Source organism: Mauremys mutica, chromosome 4 (genome assembly GCF_020497125.1).
Source record: "Mauremys mutica isolate MM-2020 ecotype Southern chromosome 4, ASM2049712v1, whole genome shotgun sequence".
Lineage (NCBI taxonomy): Eukaryota > Metazoa > Chordata > Testudines > Geoemydidae > Mauremys > Mauremys mutica.
Window position 1 is genome coordinate 141,258,431 of NC_059075.1, and position 24,203 is coordinate 141,282,633.

The 24,203-nt window shown below is 45.7% G+C and overlaps 1 protein-coding gene across 2 annotated transcripts in view; it reads right to left on the reverse strand.

Annotated features, from left to right (window-relative positions):
- PLXNA2 (plexin A2) overlaps positions 1-24,203 on the reverse strand; it is a 312,269-nt gene that overhangs the window by 72,749 nt on the left and 215,317 nt on the right. For both annotated transcript variants that reach the window (XM_045013587.1, XM_045013588.1), the window contains 3 exons: positions 12,191-12,391; positions 9,302-9,398; positions 6,969-7,159 (listed from right to left, as the gene is read on the reverse strand). In XM_045013587.1, coding sequence (XP_044869522.1) covers positions 6,969-7,159; positions 9,302-9,398; positions 12,191-12,391 — 489 coding nt within the window. The remainder of the gene's footprint in view (positions 1-6,968; positions 7,160-9,301; positions 9,399-12,190; positions 12,392-24,203) is intronic.

A 24,203-nucleotide genomic window follows, 5' to 3' on the forward strand; every position in this document is an offset into this window, starting at 1 on the left:
CACCCCCGTTGGGGTGGTTCACCATTTTCAATGTAAAACAACACAGAACTACAAAAAACAGGGTCTGTGTGTGGGATGGAGATGTGTCTTACGGCTGATCCTAAGGATGTCCTTGCTACAGTCAGAGGTGAGCCAGACAGTCCTGCAGTGTAAGTGACTATCATACCCCATCACACTCAGCATCAAAGACACAACGAAAAAGATAGAGTCCCAGCCACGCAAAGAGTGGCAAAAAAAATTACCGAAGTGTCATTTACCTTCTTTCTTTTCTTTTTTGTCCTTTTTTTTTTATTATTATTATGTTCTAAGCTAGCTGGATCCCAGCTGATGAGCCCAGCAGGGACCCAGCACATAAGCATTCCTAGCTCCTCATCCCGGCATGATCCCTCCTTGTCTCTGTCTTAGCTGATAGCACATTCAGAACCTAATTGTTATCTCAGCAGAGCAACTCCATTATTCAGCCTGACACTCCCCCCCTTTAGCTGTTTGTTGCAGTGATGTTATATTAATGAGGCCTGCAAATAAATGAATAGGAGATCAGAGAGCTGCTTGTTCTCAAGAAAACTGATTTTTTATTTATTTATCACGGAGGCTGCAGACATTACGGAAGTTTTATGCTGTTAAAGAAGGGACACTGCTGACGGAGGCGAGAGCATGGACTCAGGTCCTATAAAAGGACTGTATGTTAACTATAATTCATTTCCTTTCATTTCAGTGACAATATGGTTTCTCCTTGGCATTTACACATCCCCCTGTGATGCTGGGAACCTGGATGCAAGAGCACTCCGCTAGGATATGAGAACGAGAGAGGGAAGCTAATGGCAAATCGGATAAACGGTGAAGAGTCTTTCAGTGGGAATGATCCAAGAGCTCAGTTACACGGTCCAGTATAGGGGGCAAAACTCGGCACTCTGTCCCACTGGTGCAACCCTGTTGAACCCGGCACTAAGGGTCTGCTTGTAGGCTCCCCTAAAACTCAGAGCCCTGAAAATGGAACACATTGATTTGCCAGCACAGGCAGAACCGTATCTTCTGCTCGTGTCAAGCTCAGAGTCCACTTAGGTCAATCCCCTAACATTCCCTGGAGAGACCCCTCATGCCTCCAGCTTTGAAGGAGACACACAGACCAACCAATCTGCAATAACCACAGCTAAGCTATGCTCTCTTTTCTTTGGGCGGAGACCGCCAATATTACTTTCCAAGTTGGACAGTGATAAAATATTCTATGGCAGTGCCCAGCCCACAGCTAGCATGAACGCTGCAGGGATGGAATCTCCAGCTCAGAACATGAGCAGCTTAGCTGCAAGTTGTTTTGTGGTTTTATTTCTCCTGCTTAACTCAAGGAGAAGAAAATAAGACTCCTTAAATGTTACAACTGTCTGAATCATTTAGTATGAGGGAAACTGCCGGCAGAGCCTATTTTGCTCCTGGCGTCTTGTAACCCAGCCTTGTGCAAACAGTACAAATGCTTGTGGGAAAGAGAAGGAGTTGCATTCTGTTGAAGGGGGAGAGGGGAGAAGTGTATTTATTGTTAAAAGATTACTGAAAAATAAAAAAGGAAACAAAATGCCTCTGAGATAAAAGATCTCTGAACCCATCAGGCTGGCAGAATAGGGGTTAGCATCACATGGCATCAGACAGAAGCGAGCAGGGGGTGCTCTCAATTCAATGGCTACATAACCAAGGTGACATTCACCCCTGGGCAAAGAAGCAGCGCACACGGCCTCTGCACCACTTAATTTCATCTTAAGTCTAAATGTAAGCATATGCTTAAGGGTTTTGCTGAATCTGGACCTAACTAAACACAAGGGCCTTAAACCATGGTTCAGTGGGAGTTAAGAGCCACAGGGCTCCTGAGTGTTTGTGTCCAGAGTGAATTTCGCACAGGGAATGATTGTTGTTGGTGCCTTGAGAGGTTTTTGTTAATTCCCTGCGCACCCTTTTTTAGTTTAAATTAACAGACACTGGCCTGTGGAAATTCTGCGGCCATGCCACCCGAGCTGAGGCTGCTGCAGGTTAGAAAAACTTCCAGGCCGGCAGTGCCTCCTGGTTATTAGAAAACAAGTCAAATGAGCTTGGGGATGTCTGAGTAGCCCCACAAGGACATCTCACCTAAGATCAAGCATGGAGCCCCTTCCTCGGGTGATCCAGCTCTGGTTCGACCAGTCCTAGACGACTAGTACAGGCCTTCACCCATAGGGGGTAGGTAAGCAGAGTACCATGCTGCTATGTGAGTACCATGCTGCTTTGGAGTAAGCCTTTACAAACTAAGGTTCATTCTATCAAGGCATCTCTAATAAAGCCAGGGCTTTGTCCTTTGCCAATTTCCCCACTCCCTCCACCAATGTGTTTGTACACCAGCTGGTTGCCCCAGAGGTGGCTGCATTTCATCGGTGCACATTCCATATTCTGTACGGTGCTTTGAGCTCAGTGATGCTGAAAAGGCATGGTGGAAAAATAATACATTATTCAGTCGCCAGTGAAATCAGCCCGTCCCTGTAGACTGGGTAAGGTTATAGCACAAGTTATTCCCTCACAATATCTGGGGCACTCAGGAGATAACCGTTCTGGATTCCTGCCTGTGGACACAAGTATCTAACTCTATGGTGATAACTGGAAGAAACGTAAACGCAGACACTGAGTGTACACACATGTGCATGTCCATGTATGCACCTATTGAAGTGGCTGAGCTCCAGCAGAAGGGTGAGCTGGAGAGAAATTCATATTCAGATGTTCAAATGTTAGCTAAGGAGAATATTGCTAGATGAGAGACTTTCACTTCCCCATACTAGAATCTCATGTATTTCACTTGACAAGGCCATATTCTGCTCTGTTACACCAGCGTAAACCCTGAGCAGCTCCACTGAAGTCAAATGCGTTACTCCAGATTTGCAAAGAGAAGAATATAGCCTCTTCTCTCTTTCGCCTTGCTGGAAAATGTAACTTTGCCTGAATCCTCCTTTTCTGTTGAGGTTAATGTTTCTCATGATCTTAAACTGCAGGGAGTTAGTGAGCTTACATAGAGCTGGAGAAAGCATTAAATAGGAAACCAACAAAAACCTGTCACAATGGGTCAGGAGTCCTGTCGCATTTCAATTTGCCAAGGGTTTCCTTTTCTCTAGGTTGAGCTGACTATGAGCTCAGATGCACCCTGGTGGCTGCTGTCAGAGACAGCCATCAATGGTTCCAAGGCAAATCTTATTACAGTGAGGGTGCTAGGGAAAAAAAAGAGAGTGACTGATGAGCTCCTAACCTGGCTTTTATACAAATCAAGAGACTCTTGGACTGTCCCCTGTTGGGGGAGGCCTAGAACACACTCTCCTGGGGTGGGTCTGTCAAAACCAAGCTACAGCCTGTAAAATAATCCAAAACTGACATTTGATTTAGGAGAGGCAGTAATCCCTGAACTCATTCCACCAAACTCGGCTGCTTGATTTCTTAACCTGCTGATCTCTTTGTACAATCAGCACCGCCATTATCCTTGCTTTTCTATAGCCCTGCAGACCTAGTACATTTTTGTCTCTAAAAACCAGCAGCGGTGAAACTGCACAAGAGATGGGGAAGCAAGATTTTTTCAGCTAAAAGCTGTGATTTCATTGGCTGGAAGGCATCTGGAGGGGGCCACATACCAGGCTCCAACAACAAAGCATGACATGATAGGGCCCAAGTATGAAAATCACCCATGTTTTCATAAGACAGACAGGGTGGGGAGAGTTGGGGAGGTGGGGTTACTGAACTCGGGTGGCTAACCAGAATCTCTGCCAGAGACGCAACATACATGCAGCTATTTTTAGTGCACTAGCTCAAACCCTGCTACCACAAGTCAGTCTACCCAGGCTGGGAGACTCCCTTCCAGCTGCAGTGTAGACTTACCCACAGAGACCTGAGCACAGGACTGGCAGGTAGGATCTCCTTACCAACTCCCTCTGTGGCCTAGGACCAGTCAAACTCTTTGGGCCACATTCAGCCCTGGTGCAACCCCACAAATCTACCCCAGTGCTTAATGCTTGTTTTCTCCCCTCCCTCTAAGACAAAGGAAAATAATGATATTTACCCAGCTCACCAGGGGTTGTGACCATTAGCTAAAGTCTGCAAAGTGTTCAGCAGAAAAACAGCATCATGTAAATAGTAAATATTATTGTGTTTTTAGAAAAGCCCTTGTGTCTGTTTCTTTCTCACAATTTGATGATGGAGTGAAATAATCAGAACCTGACACCTTGTAATAATAAGTGTCCTTTCTTGTCAAAAAGTAACAAATTGCAGCATAAACACCACCACCACCACTGAAAGCACAAGGAGGGAGAGGAATGATTTAAAGGGGAAGAGATGAAATGAGGAAAGTGAATCTGAGGAACAGCTTCCGAACCATCACAGGTGTTAGTCTGTAGTGTGTCCTCCAAAGGGCAGTAGTGAAAGCACCAGCTTATGTGAGACACTCCAAGTCTACACGAGACAGCTGCAGGAGCTGGATTCAAGCTAACAATAGCAGTGAAGACAGCGCAAGCTTTAAGGCAGGCTATGAGTGGAGTCCATAACCAGGGTCTCTGCTGGGCTTGTACTGCCGTGCTGTGGTGTCTGCACTGCTACGGTTACTTACTCTGGCTGGATTCAAGCTAGTTCGGGTAGGCTAGCTTGTGAAAAGCTTTTGCTGTGTAGATATACCCCTAAAACCCTGGGATCAGAGAAAGCACTGCAGAATAGACTCAAGAGGACACACTCTGATTTCAGCCAGCCACTGGTGTACCTGCACCCATGCAAACCCTCAGTGTAGACAGGCAACTGGTACTTGCCCTGGGGCAGGTTATTCCTAGTTAAAACCAGGCTAAGCTGCACCGTTACAAATGGCTGCTTGCAGGGCTGCCCAGAGAGAGGGGGGGCAAGTAGGGCAATTTGCCCCAGGCCCCATAGGGGCCCCCAAGAGAGTTTTTCAGGGCCCCTGGAACAGGGGGTCCTTCCGCCCCAGGACCCGCTGCCAAAGTGACAGGTCTTCGGTGGCAATTCAGTGGCGGGGGCCCCCGCTGCCGAAGACCCCAGGCCCCCTGAATCCTCTGGGCGGCCCTGGCTGCTTGTAGCAGCTTGCCTTGTCTACACCAAGGGTTTGAAGTGATGGCAGTAATGGCCAGCGCAGTAAGGTCTTTCCCCTTCTAACTTCTATGAGTGTGTGAAAGAGGATCTCACATTTTAATTTGTTAGTAAGTTGAACCCAGCTCTGCAGACGAAACAGATATGCTTAGCCATCCATTTAATGAGAACATAAGAACGGCCATACTGGGTCAGGCCAAAGGTCCATCTAGTCCAGTATCCTGTCTTCCGACAGTGGCCAATGCCAGGTGCCCCAGAGGGAATGAACAGAACAGGTAATCATCAAGTGATCCATCCCGTCGCCCATTCCTAGCTTTTGGCAAACAGAGGCTAGGGACACCATCCCTGCCCATCCTGGCTAACAGCCATTGATGGACCTATCTAGTTCTTTTCTGAACCCTGTTATAGTCTTGGCCTTCACAACATTCTCTGGCAAAGAGTTCCACAGGTTGACTGTGCGTTGTATGAAGGAATACTTCCTTTTATTTGTTTTAAACCTGCTGCCTAGTAATTTCATTTGTTGACCTCTAGTTCTTGTGTAATGAGGAGTAAATAACACTTCCTTATTTACTTTCTCCACACCACTCAAGATTTTATAGACCTCTATCATATCCCCCCTTAGTCGTCTCTTTTCCAAGCTGAACAGTCCCAGTCTTTTCAATCTCTCCTTATATGGAAGCCGTTCCATACCCCCAATCATTTTTGCTGCCCTTTTCGGAACCCTTTCCAGTTCCAATATATGTATTTTTTGAGATGGGGTGACCACATCTTCATGCAGTATTCAAAATGTGGGTGTACCATGGATTTATAGAGAGGCAATATGATTTTCATTCTAACCATTGAAATACACAAATACATATACATGGCATTGTTCTATGACTATCTGTATCAAAATTTAAACACTGAGGGTCTGGGGTCTGATCTGCACATAGAACTTGTACACCTAGATGTTCTAATGGTCCCCTCTCGCCTTAAACTCTGTGATTCTAGGACAATGATTTATTTAAAGCAGTGCAACCCCCCTGTGTGAACAAACTTATTTTGGTGTAAACTAGACTTATATTGGTTTAGCATAAGGCCACTATGACCAGCTCTCTGCTAAATGGAAAATAAACCACTCAAACCGTACAAATGATTTTGCAGGGTTTAACTAAAGCTATTTAAAAATTGATTCAGGTTAAACTGGTGCAGCTTGTGTGTAGACAAGGCCTTCATTAAATTGGTGAAAGTCTGTGTGCTGAGAAGGCCTGATTGTCCCTTGTGCAGCCATTCGGATTTGGTAACATTTTATGCCCACTTTACATTCATTTTGCACAGGTGCAAATGGCAACACATATTGCAGGGCAATGGAAAATAAGACCCTACATTTGTATTGGAAACCAGCTAAGCAAGAAATCAAAGGCTTCCTGGATCCAACACTCTGATCTGGGCCCCAAGAGCCACCACCAACAGTACAAGCATCACCTCAACAACTGCTTTACAGTGAATAATTCCTCCAGGAGACACCTCGTGTAGGGTCCTAACTCCCTCACGGGTCTGTAATCCAGAAAAGTCAATTATAGACTAATTACCTTCCTGGTTTAATTAGTATCCAAGGAGCAGGGCATAGCGGGCACCCCAGACAAATGACAGAGAGGGAGTGGTCGGCAGCGAGGGTGTAACCCCTGGTCACACGCTAAGGAAGCGACACATTAATTCTGCGGGAAGCACTGAAGTGTTTTATTCATTCTTCTTCAGTGCAGAATGGAGGATATCTTGTATCTGGGCCAGAAATGAGGCAGCCAGGAGCAGACACAAATCAATCTGGCATTTCAAGCATGATGAGGTTAAACAGAATGGGCCAGGGATGACAGACAGGCAGACTCGCTGCGGCTGGATTCTCTTACCTCGGTGATGCGGGGATTGGAGCACTTGACGTTCCTGCTGGACCAGTCGAGCCAAGGGTGAATGGGGGAACTGCAGTGCTGCCGGAGCGTGCACTTGGCCTCTCCGCTGCACCAGCCGCATTCGAACTTCTGATCTGCTTTCAGGCACAGGCCGCAGCTCTCCCGCTGGGCGGCGCATTTGTACAGGTGAACTGTGGAGAAGGGAGAGGCGTGGACTGAGCACTGAGCTGGAGACTAAATCTTCAGGACCAAAAGAGCTACATCTGCTTACAGTATCAGTAGAGATGAAGACAGCCCACAATTCCCCTTGACTGATGAAGAGAAGAGACCACCTCATTGGACAGTGGTGGACATGCTTGAAAAAGATGTGTGTGCGGGCGGCGGGGGGAAGAAGGGGAATAGGGCCTGTGGGGGTAATGAACTGAAAGGTTACCGATATATCTGCCTTGTACCTTTGTATCTAAATGGCTGTAAATATTCTGCACAGCTCGTGGGGTACCGTCTCTCACATTTGTTTTTCAAGAAGCTGATCGCTCCCTGCCTCTTGCTCTCTAACTCAGCCGTTTCTGACTGCCCTGACCACCGCAGATGCCCAGGTGACTAGTGCCAGCTGGGACATAAGCAGCACCGTTGCAAAGCTGGGCAGCGTAGCTGGAGAACCACAGGGAACGTTAGCCAGCCTCATCAGAGCCACGCACGGTTTTGTTGGCAATGGACCTTTGAAGCCTTCTCATTCCCACTTATCCTTTTTCCAGATGTTCTCAGACATTATTGCTCCCATGCTTGCTTTGGAAGGCAGCATTGAAAACCTCTTTGTTTAGTTTACTCCATTGACCTAAACCAAGAAAAAGCTCATTGAAACAATGTCTCCATTTCCAGGGAGCTTGGCAGGGTCTCCAACAGGGCTCCAATGTATCAGGTTCCTCAGAAAATTTCAAAGCATTCAAAAGCAAAATATAACTCCTACATGGATAAACAGGAACCTGTTAAATTGATGTCCCTGCTTCAGCAAAATGGGACTATTAACAGGTATTCTTTTCAGAGGGCTCATCTGCTGCTTTCAGTCTATTTTGCTCTGCAATACACTAGATTTTGTGACATAGCCATTTATTCTGGTACCAGCTCTATTTTCCAGCAGCATGCCTCCTATAGCTGGAAGTATAACAGGTTTCTTTCTTTATCAGGGCTTGGCTGCACTGCCTCGCTTCAGAGCAGGGCAAATGTAGATTTTCTACAGGTCAGATCTTTTAACAGGTCTTTTATAAAATGAGCGTTGTGGCATCCAGAAGCAAAGTCCACATGATGAAATGCAGTGTCTATATGGACTACTGTTATTACTGAAGATATAATAAGAGGCACATACAAAGCGCACACTGAATTTTCACATGATCAGAGATTTTAGATCTAATATCCTGGTTAAATCTACTTCCCTAAAATTATCATAGGCAATTGTGTTTGAGTGGTGGGTATTCCCATGTACAACTTGTAAAACACTTGGGGATCCTACAGGGTGAAGGATGCTATATAAAATACAGAGCTGTAGGGAGGCCCATAGAGATTGAGCTACCCTCTTATTTTCAGAGGTGATCCCGCTAAGTTAGGGTTGATGTGCCTTGGTAAGTCAGTGTCCGAAGAGAAGCTTGGACTGCTGCTGCCCATGTTGTGTGGAGAGACAGAGGGTTTTGCGGTCTGTCCAAAGGTGAAGTTTTTGCTGTTGCAGATTTCTAGTCACTTGTTATTTAGGCTTATTGCAAATTATTCTCTCTCCCTGCACTCTGATGCCTGTTAAGTTCATGCTCCATTCCCCTTGTCAAACTATGCAGCACTATTGTACAAGTGTGTCCCATTGGGATTCCCAGTTTTCAGTGCCCAACATGAAAACCTCGCCTCAACCTTGTGGATGGCTCAACGTAACATGATATGAGAAGCACAGGTCACATCGTACTGACCTGTGACAGAGGGGTCTGAGGCAGCCACATGTGACAGATGTCTCTGAGCTGGCTGCAGGTCAATGTGTTTAGTAAAGTCTTCCTTTTTGCAGTGTACAGGCTGCTTTCACTAAGGGCCAGTTCTGTAATGCTGAGAGTCTGGGCTATGGCTAACTGTGGGCTAGAAATCTGGGCAGAGTCCACACTGGGATCATAATGATGCTGGGTACAATGGTGGTGTAACTTGGCTGTGACTAGCAGGGTTCTAACCCAGTCTTCCTGTGAATAGAAATTTCTTTTTCTAGAAATGGCCTTGACCACACATTCCCCCAAGCCCTTACCAGGTCCTCTCCACCACATAACTGAAGGATAAGACACTGCAGCAGTAAACAGAGCACCCCTTACCTTTCAAATCCTCTGGGTTGTCAATAATGAAGTTTCCATTCCAAACCACAGCAAAATCCACTGCTAAGTTGCTTATGTCCATCCCGTCATAGAGATACTAAGGAACAAGATAAGAAACATTTTTAGGGGATGTGCTCAGGAGGATGTGTCAGGAAGAGACACCAGGAAGGAAATGACATATATAAATATATTGTTATAACTAACAACTTTTTGCTTAAAAAACATGATGATGTCTAAGTGACCAACGATTCTAACTCTCATTTCTAGGATCCTGCTTTGGGTCCACATAGTGAGACTCATTTCTCCTTGCCAGAGAAAGATAATTAAAATCAGCTGATGGACCCTGCAAGAGGTAGTAGATTAATTATCCCAGACACACTGGCTGGTCTCATAAAAACAGCCCCACTATTTAATGAGACTAGACTGAGGCCCTACACAGTGGCACTTCTGCCCAGGAGACAGATTGGGCCAACTTTCCATTGAATACCACTCCCTCAATGTAATCAGGGATGTACAAATGTGCTGCAAAGATCTGACAACCTACTAAGGAAATATTGCAGTCAGTGCACCCTATTCAGGGTGGAGAGGAGGAATTTTCTAAGTCACCAGTTCAAATCCAGATCAGGGTAGCACTTCCTGGAATTCCTGACCCTCTGACGGATGCCCAGGGGCCATACAGCTGAGTTTGGAGGTCTCAGAACATTCTCCTAGTAGACACTTCACAAGTGCCATAATCATAATTAGCATATACTGGGCCCTATGCTGGCAGCCTTTGCAGATCAACCAATGACTCCAATTTTCCTACAAGGAAAATGTCAACGGGACTGTAAAAAGCAAGCATACTAAAGAAATCCCACCAAAACGCTTGATTATTTAGTGTTCCCTTCTTCACAGATTATTTATCCACATCTGTTCCACATCAGCCTTCATGCTGTCGAGCAGGATGTGACCTGAATGGAATAAGTACAGGAGTAGGACTCACGAGGTCCAGTGTTCTAATCCCAACTCTGACACCAGCTCCCTGTGTGGTCTTGGGCAAGTCACTTAGAGCTTGTCTACACACAGAAGTTGCACTGGTTTAATGTAGATCTACTTATACTGGTTGAGCGTGCCCATATACATTTACCAGCGTGAACTCAACAATACAAGCCTGGATTAAACAGATATCAAAGTGGCCTCACCCATGTAGAGTTGCACTGGTTTAACTAAAGCAGTGTAAAACCACACCTTTAGTTGTATCGGTACAACTCTGTGTGCAGACTAGCCCATAAACTGCTCGCCTCCAGTTTCCCATTTGTAGAAGAGGATTTCCCTAAAGCAGGGCTGCTCTGAGTATTTGTTAGGTAATGTTTATCAATCACTTTGGATAGGAAAAGGGCTACGGTATTTAGTATTATTACATTTATTATCTACCCTGCTATGGGGCCTACAGAGAGCGAGTGAGGCACAAATATCCAGGGAAATTTAAGACAATTCAGAACCTGATTAATGAGCTAGGAGTAACTGCATGGATTGTTAAAGTAGATCCTGAAGTTCCTGGTTCCACCATCTAGCTCTAGCTGTCTGTCCATGTAGCTTTCTAAAACCCTCACTGATACATGACTAGAGATCAGAGACCCAAACTCCTTCACCCAGCCCTTTTTCCATTTGTAGACTAGTGTCTTCTGCAGACAAACACAGAGGCACTTCCTCTGCAGTTTGGAGAATGGCCTTTGTGAAGAGTTGAGATCTGCATTGTGCCATGAATGCAGCAGAACCTGTGTTTTGTTCCCTACCACGTGCAAGAATGACTGCAAAAAGCGAGAACCTTCCCTCTAAGAACTACGATGCCACTCTCTGTTAATGTTCCAGTGGCATTCCTACAGCTTGAGAAGTTGCCCTAGAACCTCTTGGGCTTTACTTTCATGGGCTATGCTACGCTGCCACAATGCAGACCAAGCTGCAGTCGCCCCCGTATGCATGTCGTTAGTGGTTTCATTCAGAGAATTTGTATCACTCTGCGGTGCCACGTCTGCTCCCCCAGCTGAGTCCCATTCCCCTCTTTCCTAGCATTACACATTCCATTAAGCTGCAGTGACCTGGAATTGACAGCTCTCTGATGAGAGGCCAATAATTCTCTCTCCCTCTCCTGTGTGAATTAGCTTGCCTTAACACCTTTGTTGTATTCTTCCCTCCACCTGTCCCTGTCCCGCCTTCACTGACCCCCCCCCCCCAGTCACTGACAGGAGCTGGCAGATAAAGGACCTTCACCCACCTAGTATTATAATTAAACACCTCACATGCCTACAGCAGATTCCCATCTGAAATTCAGGATTAGTTTAACCTCTATTTTTTTTATTCCTTCTGCCTCCCTCCTCCCATTTCCCTTTCATCTTTTTCCTCTTCTAGTTAAATTTGCCTTATTCACAGCGTCTCCTCATTGATGTCAACATTAGGGTGACTGCTGTGTTAGAGGTGGGATGGCTGGTTTAAATAAAATAAAGAGGCATCTCTAATATCGGTAAGTGGAAGCATTGCCTAGTGGTTAGAACACAGTGATGGGCGCCAGGAACAACAACTGATTCTAGGCCCAGGTCTAACACTGACTTCCTCTGTGGCTTTGGGCAAGTTATGTAACCTCACTTAGCTCCCCCATCTGGAAGTAAAGATAATGATACTTACCTACCTCACAGCATATGGAAGTGTTAGTCAATGGTGCAAATTCACCCCAGGAGCAGGCTCTGCAGCTCCGTGATAACCTCATCCATTCAACTCTCAAGCTTCTGCATTCTAGGACTCACTTGCAGCATGGCCATTGGCTGTTGGGCCCCCTTTACCCTACCTCTCTCCCATCACTCCAACAATCCCTTCCCTTCTCCCATGTCAATCCCCAGAGCACGGGCTCCTTACCGAACTGTTCTGGCACTGGACGCTGGAGCTGTTGAAGCGCAGAGCTGGCACACGATGAATAACTCCTTGAATGTTGAGGACACATTCATACCCACGCTGGCCAGACTGGGGCTGGGGCAGGTTTCTGGCTTTCAGTGTGATGGGCTTCACCTCCCCTACTGGGATCAGTATCTCTTCAGTGGGAAACAGCTGTGGGCAGTCCTGGGAGGAGCAAACATGGAAACAAAGGTGCTCCAGTTACTAGGGGGCCACTTACCTCTATATAACATCAGTTCTGAACACTCCTGAACCCTGGGCATTTGGGACATTAACCTGGATCTAAATTGGATAGCTGTTTACCAGGCAGGGCAGCCAAACATCCCGCACTTGGAGTCCAGCATGCAGCCCAGTATATCTGATCACAGACAATTCTCTTTGCACTCCTCAATCTGCCCGCAAGACAGAAGATTAAGTGCAGGGAAAAATAACCTTCAGCAATATTTTCTGTGCAGGATATTTTCATTGCAGCCACACAAGGGGGGATGTTATTATTCAGGAAATATATTGAAGCGTCATTGTTCTTCCTGGCATGCTGTGGGCTATGCATTTTATCTCCGGAGACACAAACCCCGAGAGTACCCCCCACTCCTCTCTTCTCCCACAAGCTAGAGGCAATGCATTATCAATTGCTTCTGCTTCCCAACTCCAGCAAAACCCAATTTTACTGGGAGGTGGATTGGATCCTCCTAACTACACACTGAACACTCATTCTAGGTTTCATTTTTTATCAGGTTTCATTCCTGGGGTGCACATCAGTGTCTGTTGCTTCAAAAACAGACTGATTGGCATGGGATATGCTTCCCTTTTGCGACCTGGTGCCACTTCTTTCTGTGTTTTATTTTAGCAACATTATTTCAATATCCTATTAATTTCACAATCTGTAGCCCCAACTCCACAAACCTATTCCCCTCTTCTCTCTTACCCTACCCCCATCATCCAACACCTCTGGCCAGTCTCCAACTGCCCAGCTGGACCTGTATGCAGCAACAGAGATGAGAGCGAAACGGTTTTCCTGACCCATGAACATTTTTGAGATTTCAAATATTTTCCCATTCTGCATCCGGACAAAACTGAGACCTTTCAAAAGTTTTCACAAAAAACAGAGAGAGAGAGAGAGAGGGAGAGATTGACCCCTCCCAATATAGTCTATAGCCTGGTGGTTAAGGCACTGAGAGGGGATGTGGGAGAGCCAGGTCCAAGGCCTAACCACTGGACTACAGGTTATTCTGGGGCGGGCTCTTAATTCTCTTGTTTTGACTAGAAAGCCCATTCCGGGCCCAAGAAACCTTTCCAACCAGAGTTTCATCGACACCAATCCTTACCTGCAAAAAGTTTTGGTTTCGATTAATTGACATTTTCCAATGAAAACCCCATGTATTGAGAAATTTCCAACCAGCTCTCTGCAGAAAGCCGAAGGTGTCACCAGTACAGATCCTCTCTTAGCTCAGTGATGCCTGAGTGGGACTTTTGCCACCTGCAGCTGGGCCCGGAAGGAAGCTGAAGGGCTGAGGTGCTGTTCCTGTATGTGAAGCTGCACCTTCTGCTCCCATCCACGCTGGTGGGAAGACAGAGGTGTCCAAACGCTCAGAGATTTGGTTAAAATAAGCACCCTGAAGTTTAGGGCTGGGATTTTCAAGTAGACCCAAGGGAATTAGCACCCAAATCCCAATGAATTTAAATGGGAGATGGACACCTCACGCCCTTAGGCTCTTTAGAAAATCCCAGACTAGATGCTTCTATGAACTCATCTTGAGCCTGCAAAACTGGGTCCCAGCTCTACAAACTGGTACAGATTGGGTAACAGTCCTGAAAGCCCATCAGCAAATGCTAGCTGTAAAACAGATACCTGATTCAAAAAGGGTCTAATTCTGCAATGCTTCCTCGCATGACCTGCGCACTGAGAGCTAATGCATGTAGGATGGGGCCCCCACTGAGGGGGAAACAAAATCAGGCTGCTCTATGCATCGCAATCCCAGTTTACACCGGTATGTGAGGGGGATGAGTGGAAAGGTTGCACGCTTAGCGCGGATGCTCCAAAGCTCTCAGCGTACTGCGCAGGCAGTAAAACTGCCCACACGTATTTGCAGCTACATCCACAGATCTGTTGCAGTCGTTCACTGGAGAGCTCTCACCATGCCAGATGTAAAGCAAAGCTAGCTAAGGAGATGCCAGCTCTCTAAAAGGATGAACTTTGATGTCGTCGGAAGCCATGATGCTAACTCCCCTTCTTCCTCGCAATATCCTTTAGGCCTCAGGAACTTAAGCCCCTAACTCTTCTGGAAATGGCCCCTTTAGACTTCCTAGAGCTTCCTCAGATTAAGCCTGGAAACAGCAAACCTGGCCTGTCATCCTACAAAATCCTTCTGTTTCATAAAGCGAACCTATGATCCTGACAGGCAGGAGGGAAGGTGTTTCTCTGTGGTGGCTAAGTGATTCCAGCCAATGGACAGCACAAGCATTTCTCGATCCGGATTCAAGATTCTATTCACCTTCAGGATGGAATCTGGCGCTCTGCCAAGAATAAAACTCTCCTAGTCAAATGCAAATGGTCAGAGTGTTATAGAAAAAGCCCTAAAGCACTATACTCCTGCCAGATCAAAGTTACAGCAATTAGAAAAACAACAAGGAGTCTGGTGGCACCTTAAGGACTAACATTTATTTGGGCATAAGCTTTTGTGGGTTATAACCCACTTCATCAGATGCACCGAGTGAAAAATACAGTAGGCAGGTGGCACCAGGCTCTGTGTTGTTTTTGTGGATACCCCCGATACTTGACAGCAATTAGAAAGGAAACCAAGAAACTAGAGGGGACTCACAAAGTGGGAAGGGGAGCTCAGCTGCAGCCCACAGGGTTGTAGAGGGGTGAGGGAACACACAGAAATTCCACTGCAGGCCTTTCTGCTCCAGTCTGGAGAAACACACATGGAACTGAAACGGACAGAGCAGGAGATGGCCTCTTTCTGCCACAGAAACCAGCAGCCTGTCTCCTCGAGAGCTAACAGACTATGACAGATTCTGGGGAAGAGCCTAATATGGCCTGGGATTTAGCACTTGGCCCCCACTGTCTTGTATCAAAGAGTAAGGTAAATGGGTTCCTCTCCTATAATGACAGAGAGGAGGGGTTCCAAACAGCTACCCAGAGAGTGGTAAATGACCCCGGATGCAGCACCACACAGCCAGGGCCAAACAGAGAGGCAGTCTCCACTGTCATTGAGTTTAAAGGCCCACTGTGGGGAGGTAATGGACTCCTTCCTGAGCTGCAGAGGCTTCCAATACTGACCAGAGATCCGGACAATGAGAGGACTCAAGTGAAGACAGACCTGAATCCTGAATCATTTCACAAAACAAGTAAGCTTTGGGGGTTCTCAGCTTGAGCCGGGTGAAGTGAAAGTTATTTAATATTCGAAATGTGCCTGATTTGTGAAGCTGGAAACATTTTATTAAGTTCTCCATAGAAAACCAGACAGAAATATTTTCTCGGCATTTGCATTAAATGAGCAAACAAAAAATCAAAATGCCACTATGCCACAAACTGTGAATTTGGGAAAAGTGGCAGGAAAAGGTGATAGTCTCTGTTTAAGCACATGGCTGGGAGTCAAGAAGTCCTCAGTTCGGTTCCCATCTCCTGTCCCGGCCTGGCCTTAAATAGCATTATTTACCACGTGTATTGTGGTAGAACCTGGAGGCCGCTAGTCAGGGATCAGGGCCCCGTTGTGCTAGGTGCTGGACATACACACAGTGACAAGACAGCCCAGGCCTCAAAGGGCTTCCAGTGCAAGTGTCTGACGAGAGACAACAGGCGATTACAACGAACAGATGAAAGTAATTAACAAAACTTCACACTTCTGGGCACCTAGAGATGCTGTTAAATAATTTAAATATGCAGGATATCAACTGTACAAACAACATTTAGTAGTAAATATCATTACCCTCATTCTACAGATGGGCAGAGAGACTCCATCAGGTGAAGTGATTCTCCCAAGGTAACATAAAACCAGGATTAGAAGCTAGGTCCCTAAATGACAAGGCAGGATTATCTATATACAGTATTTACAGGCACCCTACAATTGCAGTACCTGAGCAAGGGTACGTCTATACTACCCTCTGGATCGGCGGGTAGTAATCGATCTATCGGGGATCGATTTATTGCGTCTCGTCTAGAGGCGATAAATCGATCTGCGAATCGACGCCCATACTCCACCTCGGCAGGAGGAGTAAGCAGCGTCGACGGGGGAGCCGTGGCGGTCGACTCGGCACAGTGAGGACAGCCAGGTAAGTCGAACTAAGATACTTTGACTTCAGCTACGCGAATGGCGTAGCTGAAGTTGTGTATCTTAGATTGACACACACCCCCCCCTCAGTGTAGACCAGCCCAAAGTATTTGTCCTCACAACCTCCCTGTGAAGCACCGATGGAGGACTGATACCCAGGAAAACCTAAGTGACTTGTCCTGTGTCACACAGAAAGTCTGTGTCACAGCAGGGCACTGACCCAATGTGGCTGGGTGCCAGGCTAGTGCTCTGACCATTGGACAACCCTTTCTATCAATTAAACTAACTCATCGAGAGGCAAACACCACAAGAGCGCCACCACCAGGAGCTTGCTCTTTCCATCTATGCAAGGAGGAAACCCATGAATTTCATTAGCGACCATTAGGCAGGCTGAATGAATGCCCTGCCCAGCTCACAGCTATACTGATGGGATCTCATCTCTCCGCTGAGTCAGGCATGTTGTAAATGAGAAACAGACGCTGGCCAGTATGGGAGAGCCAGTAGCTTAAGTTGCTGCCTCGTAAACTCTTTTTTTAATGGCACTTTTCCCTGTATATTTTTTATTTTATTTCTAACAGGCCTTCCACGGATTAACAGCCAAGAGTGATTTTAAACTCCAGCAGAGGGGAAGACGGCCACCCTGGGGGGAAAAAATGACCGTTCCTCCAATGTAGTGACTTTACAAGCTGAAAGGGAATGCTTACTGTTTTAAGCATTGACTCTGACATAGCTAATACTTGGGTATCACAAGTTCAAATCACAGCAGGGCTGATTCAGCATTTATACAGCTAAGAATCATGCTGCAAGGGCTCTCTGAAGAGCTGTAGGCACTCTTTAGAGCTTGCGCAATTGTCTAAGACAGGGCTTTCCCCCAATGTCCTTGAACAAAAGTTCCTTCCTTGTCCTCCCTGTTGTGCATTATTAAGCAGAAACCAGCCTCCACCCTAGAGATGACTGCAATTCAGTGGGTCTGTGTTTAGCTGCTCAACCCTCCGCCCCATCAAAAAACCAACCAAACAAAAAAACAACAACCTTTAACTGTGTCGCTGCAGGAGAATCTCAATATTTAGCCCTGAAAAAATGAATATGTTATGGACCATTATCCTTCTTGGCAACAATCATTCACTAGACAAGCTGAGTTTTGAAGAAATTCTTTTTTCCTATAAAGGAGGAAAAAAACAGAACCCACATTTTTCATATATCATATCTGTAGAGCTGAAATTGCTGGTAGCAAAAAATTTTCTACCATCATTAGAGGCAAGTAGGACATAATGGATTTTTTCTTTTTAGCAAGGGTTTCACTGGGAGAAAAATGTCACATTGGGATACTGGGGAAAATAAAGAGTCAGTCAGATTATGAGTGCACTCTACTCTGGGGACAAGGGAAAAAGTGCAGCAACTATATGTTGTTTGACAGCTACAATGATTGTATTAATAAGGGGACATAAAGTTTGGAACAGAGGGATATTCAGGGAGATTCCACATTACCAACAGCACAGGCACTTGTGGGGACCACATCGCTGCTGGCCGTTTTTACTGAATTTATCAGATGAGTGATTGAAGCTACAAAACCTGCAGGGGCTTGTGGAGGGTGCTGAGTTTGCTCAGAAGTTGCATACATTACTGAAAGCACCATCGGGGCCGCTCCATTCCCTGTTTGTGCCAGTTCCAATCCCAATTCTCTGCTTTGCTTTCGGTTCTTTTAAAAAAAATTTGTCACTGCAATAATGCACAAGGTCATCTGTGCACACATGCATTTCCATAGCCTATGCATGTGATGGAGCATATAGGTACGTGTCACTGCATTAATGCACCTGGGCACCTGTGCATGTGTTTTCATGCTCTGTATACACGACTGGGTATGCAGGTATGTGTAACTGTTTTTGTGCAGACATGTAGACTTGTACACAGTGTGTGCGCCTGTCCAGATACAGTCTCTCCTAGCTTATCCATTATGAGTGAGTTTTTAATCACAGTTATTTAGTTTGGGATACACTGCACACTGTATGAATACCTCTTCTATTGTTAATAAACTTCAGATGTTTATCAATGTTTTCCAGAAATTTCATAAGGGGGGGTGTGTGCATGTGCATTCACGTCCACACCGCTTCCCTCTACTGGTTGGAATAAAAAAAGCACAACAAGCCCTACACAGCTGACAGCTAATGGAGATGCTCCTTTAACTCAAATGGCAGGTGCCTGTGCTGCTGCTGCTGAGTTTTATCACTGCTTCCGCTATGAAGTTCTGAGTGTCCCTTGAGTGCTCCATAAAAGAGAAAGAGATGCTGTCAGCAGAATACGTGATTTGTTCCATAAGTTTACTTTCTTTTGTCATTCATGAGAAGTAAATCCTGTAGTGAGTTAGAATGGGCATTAGTACCTCCACTCTCCAATGCAAGAGTGACACATATTATAGAATGTCCTGCCTATGAAATATCTACACACACAATCTACAGAGGTGATCATATTTAATGCTTCTACTCCCAAAGATCCCAAAGGAACTATACAAATTCTACATCAATGAAATACAGCCACTTCTGCTGCTCTTACTCAGGCAGACTACCCTAGAATTTTGGGGCATTTCCCTTCAGTAAGGCACTTATTTAGGGCTTTCCATATGAGGAGCATCAAGTAATTATGCACAAAAGTTATAAGCATTAACCCATGCTAAACACTCAGACCTAGATCCTGCTCTCGCTGGTGTAAATCAGGAGCTGCTCCACCGATGCCAAGGGCATTGCCCCAGATTTAACCTAATGGAAAAGAGAACAGAATCTGGCCCTCAGAAGCCAAGCATGGAAAGAAGAAACTGAACTGACTCAGTGGTGGATTCTCACTGGTAAATTCTCTATTACATGACCTTTTGTCCTCTCTTTTGTGCTGTATGAATTCAGTTGCAACCTGTGTCTTGGCCTGTATTTTGTAAAGTAGGCCACGTGTATTTACAGCACTGCAATAATTAATAATAAATAATACATTAAAAACAGCAGTTTAGATCAGGTTATGTCTAAGCTGTGTGGTAGTGTAGGTACTACATTGACGGAAGGGGTTTTCCTGTTGATGTCATTAATTCACCGCGCCAAGAGGCAGTAACTAGGTTGACAGAAGAATCCTTCTATCGACCTCGCTATGTCTACCCTGGGATGAGGTTGACCTAAGTATGATGCCGAGGCATGAAATGTTTCGCAGCCCTGAGTGATGTAGCTAGGTCAGCCTACGTTTCAGGTGTAGACCAGGTTCTCCAGTGAATGTATCCCTTTGCAACCCGTGCCTGAGACGCAATCCTGCTCCTATCGTAGTCAGCGGCAAAGCTCCCTTCACTTCAATGGGAACCGGATCAAATCCCTGCACTTTATCTTGTCATCCCCTGTAGTTTCAGATTGGGCTCGGTCTCCCTCCCATCCCGCTATCACTATTTCCTGCGCCCCTGTTCCCAATCAATGACGAGCACTCCAGGTTCCAGCTGATACAAATCTAACGATTGAAAAAAAAGTGACCAATAAACCCAACCACACAGTTTCAAAGCTGGGAAGAGTTAATCCTGCTGCATAAGGCTTTTTTCATTGCTGCTAGTTCTTTTTCCTGAGTAATTGCCAAATAGCTTCACCAAACTTGTCTCTCCAGGAGTCAGGCCTGATCCAAAGCACACTAAAGTCAATGGAAAGACTGCCACTGACTTCAGATAAGGCCCCTAGCGTGCTCCTCCAGAGCTAACACATTCCCGCTCTTAGAGCCCATGTATTTAAAGGGATTTCAGTGTAAAAAAAAAAAAAAAAAGGAAGCTTCAGCTTTATATTATTTCTTGCAAGGAACTTTAAGCATCCCTGAAAGCACCAATAGACACAATCAGTTGTAAAGACATCCCTCTAAAAGCAATAATAACTCAAACCTAAACCCGAAAGAGTCAGAATGGATATGAAATTTGGCTCTCTGTAAGCTCTCAGAGCCTGAAACACTCCATCTCCCCGATTCAGCATCTCACACATGAAAATGACATTATCTGCACACAGAGGACATCAAAGAGGGAATGGATCCCACATCCTGGGAAACTAATAGGATTTATTTGGTTCTCTCTCCCCACTGGGATGGGGCATAAGAATGTATTTATGTATCTACATCCCTCTCTGTCTGCATGTTTTATACATTTACACAGACATATTTTATACCCATAATCACCACACACACGTACAAAACCCCAACCTCCTCACACACATTAAAATCATGTTATAGGTCCGATTTGAGTCTGCAGAAGTGGGGAAATTCAGCTCAAGGCTCCATCTGTTTTGCCTCAGGGGCTAAAGCCATATAAGAAAGTGAGACAGTCAGTGCTATGAAATCCCTCTGCGGTCTCATCCCAGAAAGCCCTCGTTTTTATGGATGCAGGTGTGCCCCAGGCCTCTGTATTTTCAGCACCTTGAGCAGGGATATTTAACTGTGCGACTTGTACTGATATTAATTAAAGTCATGTGGCTTAAAAAAACCCGCTGAGGAATTAAGTAGTTTGTTGCTTTAATTCTTAGAGAACGGGAAACTGTTTTCTAAGGGTTTTGATTGGCTGCAAGGGGATGCTTCACCTGGGATGAAGGGCAGTTTCTGGCAGATGTCATAAATCAGGATCAATCCGATCTGTCATCAATCAGCTTCGCTTGGAAAAGCAGCTCTGTCTTACTGTTATCGTGGGATTCCATGCTTACTGTGGCAATGACTCCAGATCAAATGTGCCCCGTTTATAAGCAATATGATTTTTTAAAGGCTCAGTACCACAAATTCAAACTGAGAATCAACAAGCTGAGTTCATTCCTTCTCATGCATCATCACCAGCAACAGAGGTTCTGCAGGGCAAATTCCACCCCTCAGTGACACTGGGCCAACCCAACTGTCTTCAGATTAAGCTATCAGAGACCTGTGCCAACTACCATCCCCCAGCAGGCAAGATTGCACAGGTGTAGTTGCTTAACCCAGTAATCAGGTTAGAGTAAACAATTCTGATGATGGTGCAAATGGATGAATAGCATCCAGGTCACTCCCTTGTAGCTTTTCAGTTCTGCAGGGTGAGCAGCACGAAAAAGCAGCACAAGATTACTTTAGTCATTATAGCCAGCAGATCTGACTCTGAACATGAGCTGGGAGCAGATCTGTGATAAGAAGATGCCATTTTCACAAAGTCACCTTGCATTTTGAGGACTCTGGGTTCTATTTGTTCCTTAACAGAAACTGGCAACTCCTAGTAGCATCAAAGGAGTTGCATGAACGAATCCTGTTGGAAAATAGATCCCCGAGGACCAGAAATATCTGAGTTTTTCCCACCTGGGAACAGTTTAAATTAAACTTAAAACATGAGAATATTTCTAAGCCCATGCGAGAGTGTGTGTGTGCAAATGCTTGTGTGAGAGCAAGTGTGTCTGAGTGTGCACAGGTGTGAGAGTGGGCCTGCAGCATGTGCTTCTGTTTGGCCATCTTGCCTTCATGGAGGCAGTTCTGGCTGCAATATTATTGCTTATGTTCTGTTTCCAAGACAATAAGCCCTCTGTTATGAAGGCAATGTCGTCTTTGAGCACAAACTTTTTACTAGGGCCCACTGAGATCATTGTGATCTGAACTGTGTTAAGTGAGGAAACTTTTTCCCAGATAATTATCTGACCCCGTGAATTTGCAGGAGTGAAGTGCCTATAATAAAGGCAGTAGGAATACATTGTGTACACAAGTAGCAATTCATTTCCTTTTTTTAAAAAGGCAGGCAAATTAGTCTTTGGTGGTTGCGTTTGCATGCGTGTTCATGGGTGCAGGGTAACCACAATGAACAGTGGACCATCCGCATCATCATCATTACCGCATCAAAGGTAATCACAGAAAGGCACCAGACAGCACATAGCATCCACTGGTAAGAACCAGGCTAAGAGAAGATCCACCGGCTAAACAAGATAGAGGAAGAGCGACAGAGACCTAAGGAAAAGGCCTCCCTGTAATAGAAATAGGAAGCGGTCCTCTAAATCCTGTGATTAGAGCAGAAATGGGAAGTCAGGACTTCTGGATCGTATTCCTGACTCTACCACACACCCACTGCGTGACCTTGGGTCAGTCACGTCCTCGCTCTGTCTCCAGTTTCCCACGTGTAAAACTGGGAAAATAAAATACCCTACCTAACTCTACCAAGGGTTTTGAGATGATTGGACTGAACGTGCTGTGGAAGCGTAAAGCATAATTGCAAAGCCATGGAAAAGAGAGAAAACGCTGAGCAGGAAGGGAAGAAAAAAAATAATCACATCACTAGAGAGTAGCAAAAGCAAAGATTCTTGCTCCCTCTTGCTCCCTTGAAAGGAAGTTACTTGGTTTTGTACCAGGATGGTAAAGCTTTCGCTTTGTCTCCAGGGCGGGAGTTTCTCCTCAGGCATCTTCACACTCTGCTGCTTGAAACACTTCTTTGAGGTAAGTGCCTCCTCTCGTAAACGGCTGACAAAGGCGGCAGCACCTGTTCCCAATTACCTTCGCTGGTCTCTTCACCGTTGCTGATCCCCCCCGCTGATGTACGCACACGTGTAACTTGTTTATGTTTCTTACTTTGTATTACACGTTTCTTGGCATCATTTTAACCGCAGAGGCACACGGGTTGCTTTAGTCTCGCATTACTTGTTGATTTAGTTAGCAGCTCAATGAGCTTCTAAAAGGCGATAAAGGGAACTTCCAAAGCTCAGGGTTTTGCTCTCTTCCCTCTCACTTCCTTAGCCATTTCATCCTGGTTTTCAGAAGCTCGCCCCATTCAAAGCATTTTAGCCTCAAGGGAGCCATAAATCAAGTAAAAGCTGGCAGCCCCAGAGGCCACTGACTGCCTCAGGCAAGGCATTTTGTGGCCCTCTGTCAGAAGGACACTCCATAAACATGTGCCTGCTGCAGATGCTGTGAAGACACAGATGTAGAAGCAGTAAAGGCATGGACCAAAAGCCTGCCAGAATGGCAGAGATCATCATGACTTATTTCTAAAGGCAGCCACAGCTGTGCTCAGCACCTCCCAAAATAGAAAGAAGATGTGATCCTTGCAGAGGAGTTTACAAACTCAGAGCAGACACCACAAGGGGCTGTGAAGTGTCATTGTTCTGGCAAACAACCTGGCAGTGCATGTGGTATCTGCAGTGGAAGGAGCTAACAGCTGCTTTGTCCTGATCCCACAGAATTGGGACTATTTCTTTGTTCGAGGAGCAGAAATCCCAAATCAAACCGTTATCCAGTCAGGCCACAGTCAAAAAATTCAGACCTGGAAATGCAGCCCAGTCGATAGGCCATGGGGATTCCTCCCGCCAGCTCTGCAATTGACATGCTTTGTGATTTTCGGAAAGTCACTGCAGCTCTGTGTGCCCCATATATAAAATGGGATTAGTAATGCTCACCCACTTTTGAGATCCTTGGATGGACAGTACTAAGTGAGAGCTAATTATTAGTCAGTCTGAATGTAGCCAAATCTCAGAGGCGGGATCAATTCAGGCCCATCGCTATTGTTAGATGACATTTTCCTGCTTTGTTCTTATTTGCTACTGCCTCTGCATGTCCAGGTACCAGCTGAGACCAGACCAAACAGAGAAAAATGGGACAAGAGCACAACTCTTTCCCAGAGAAACAGGAGAACCTCTTACAAAGTCAGATACGCCAACCATATCACACACTGCTCCACAGAATGGCCGGGTCGGCTCAGAACAGAAAAAGCCCAGTAA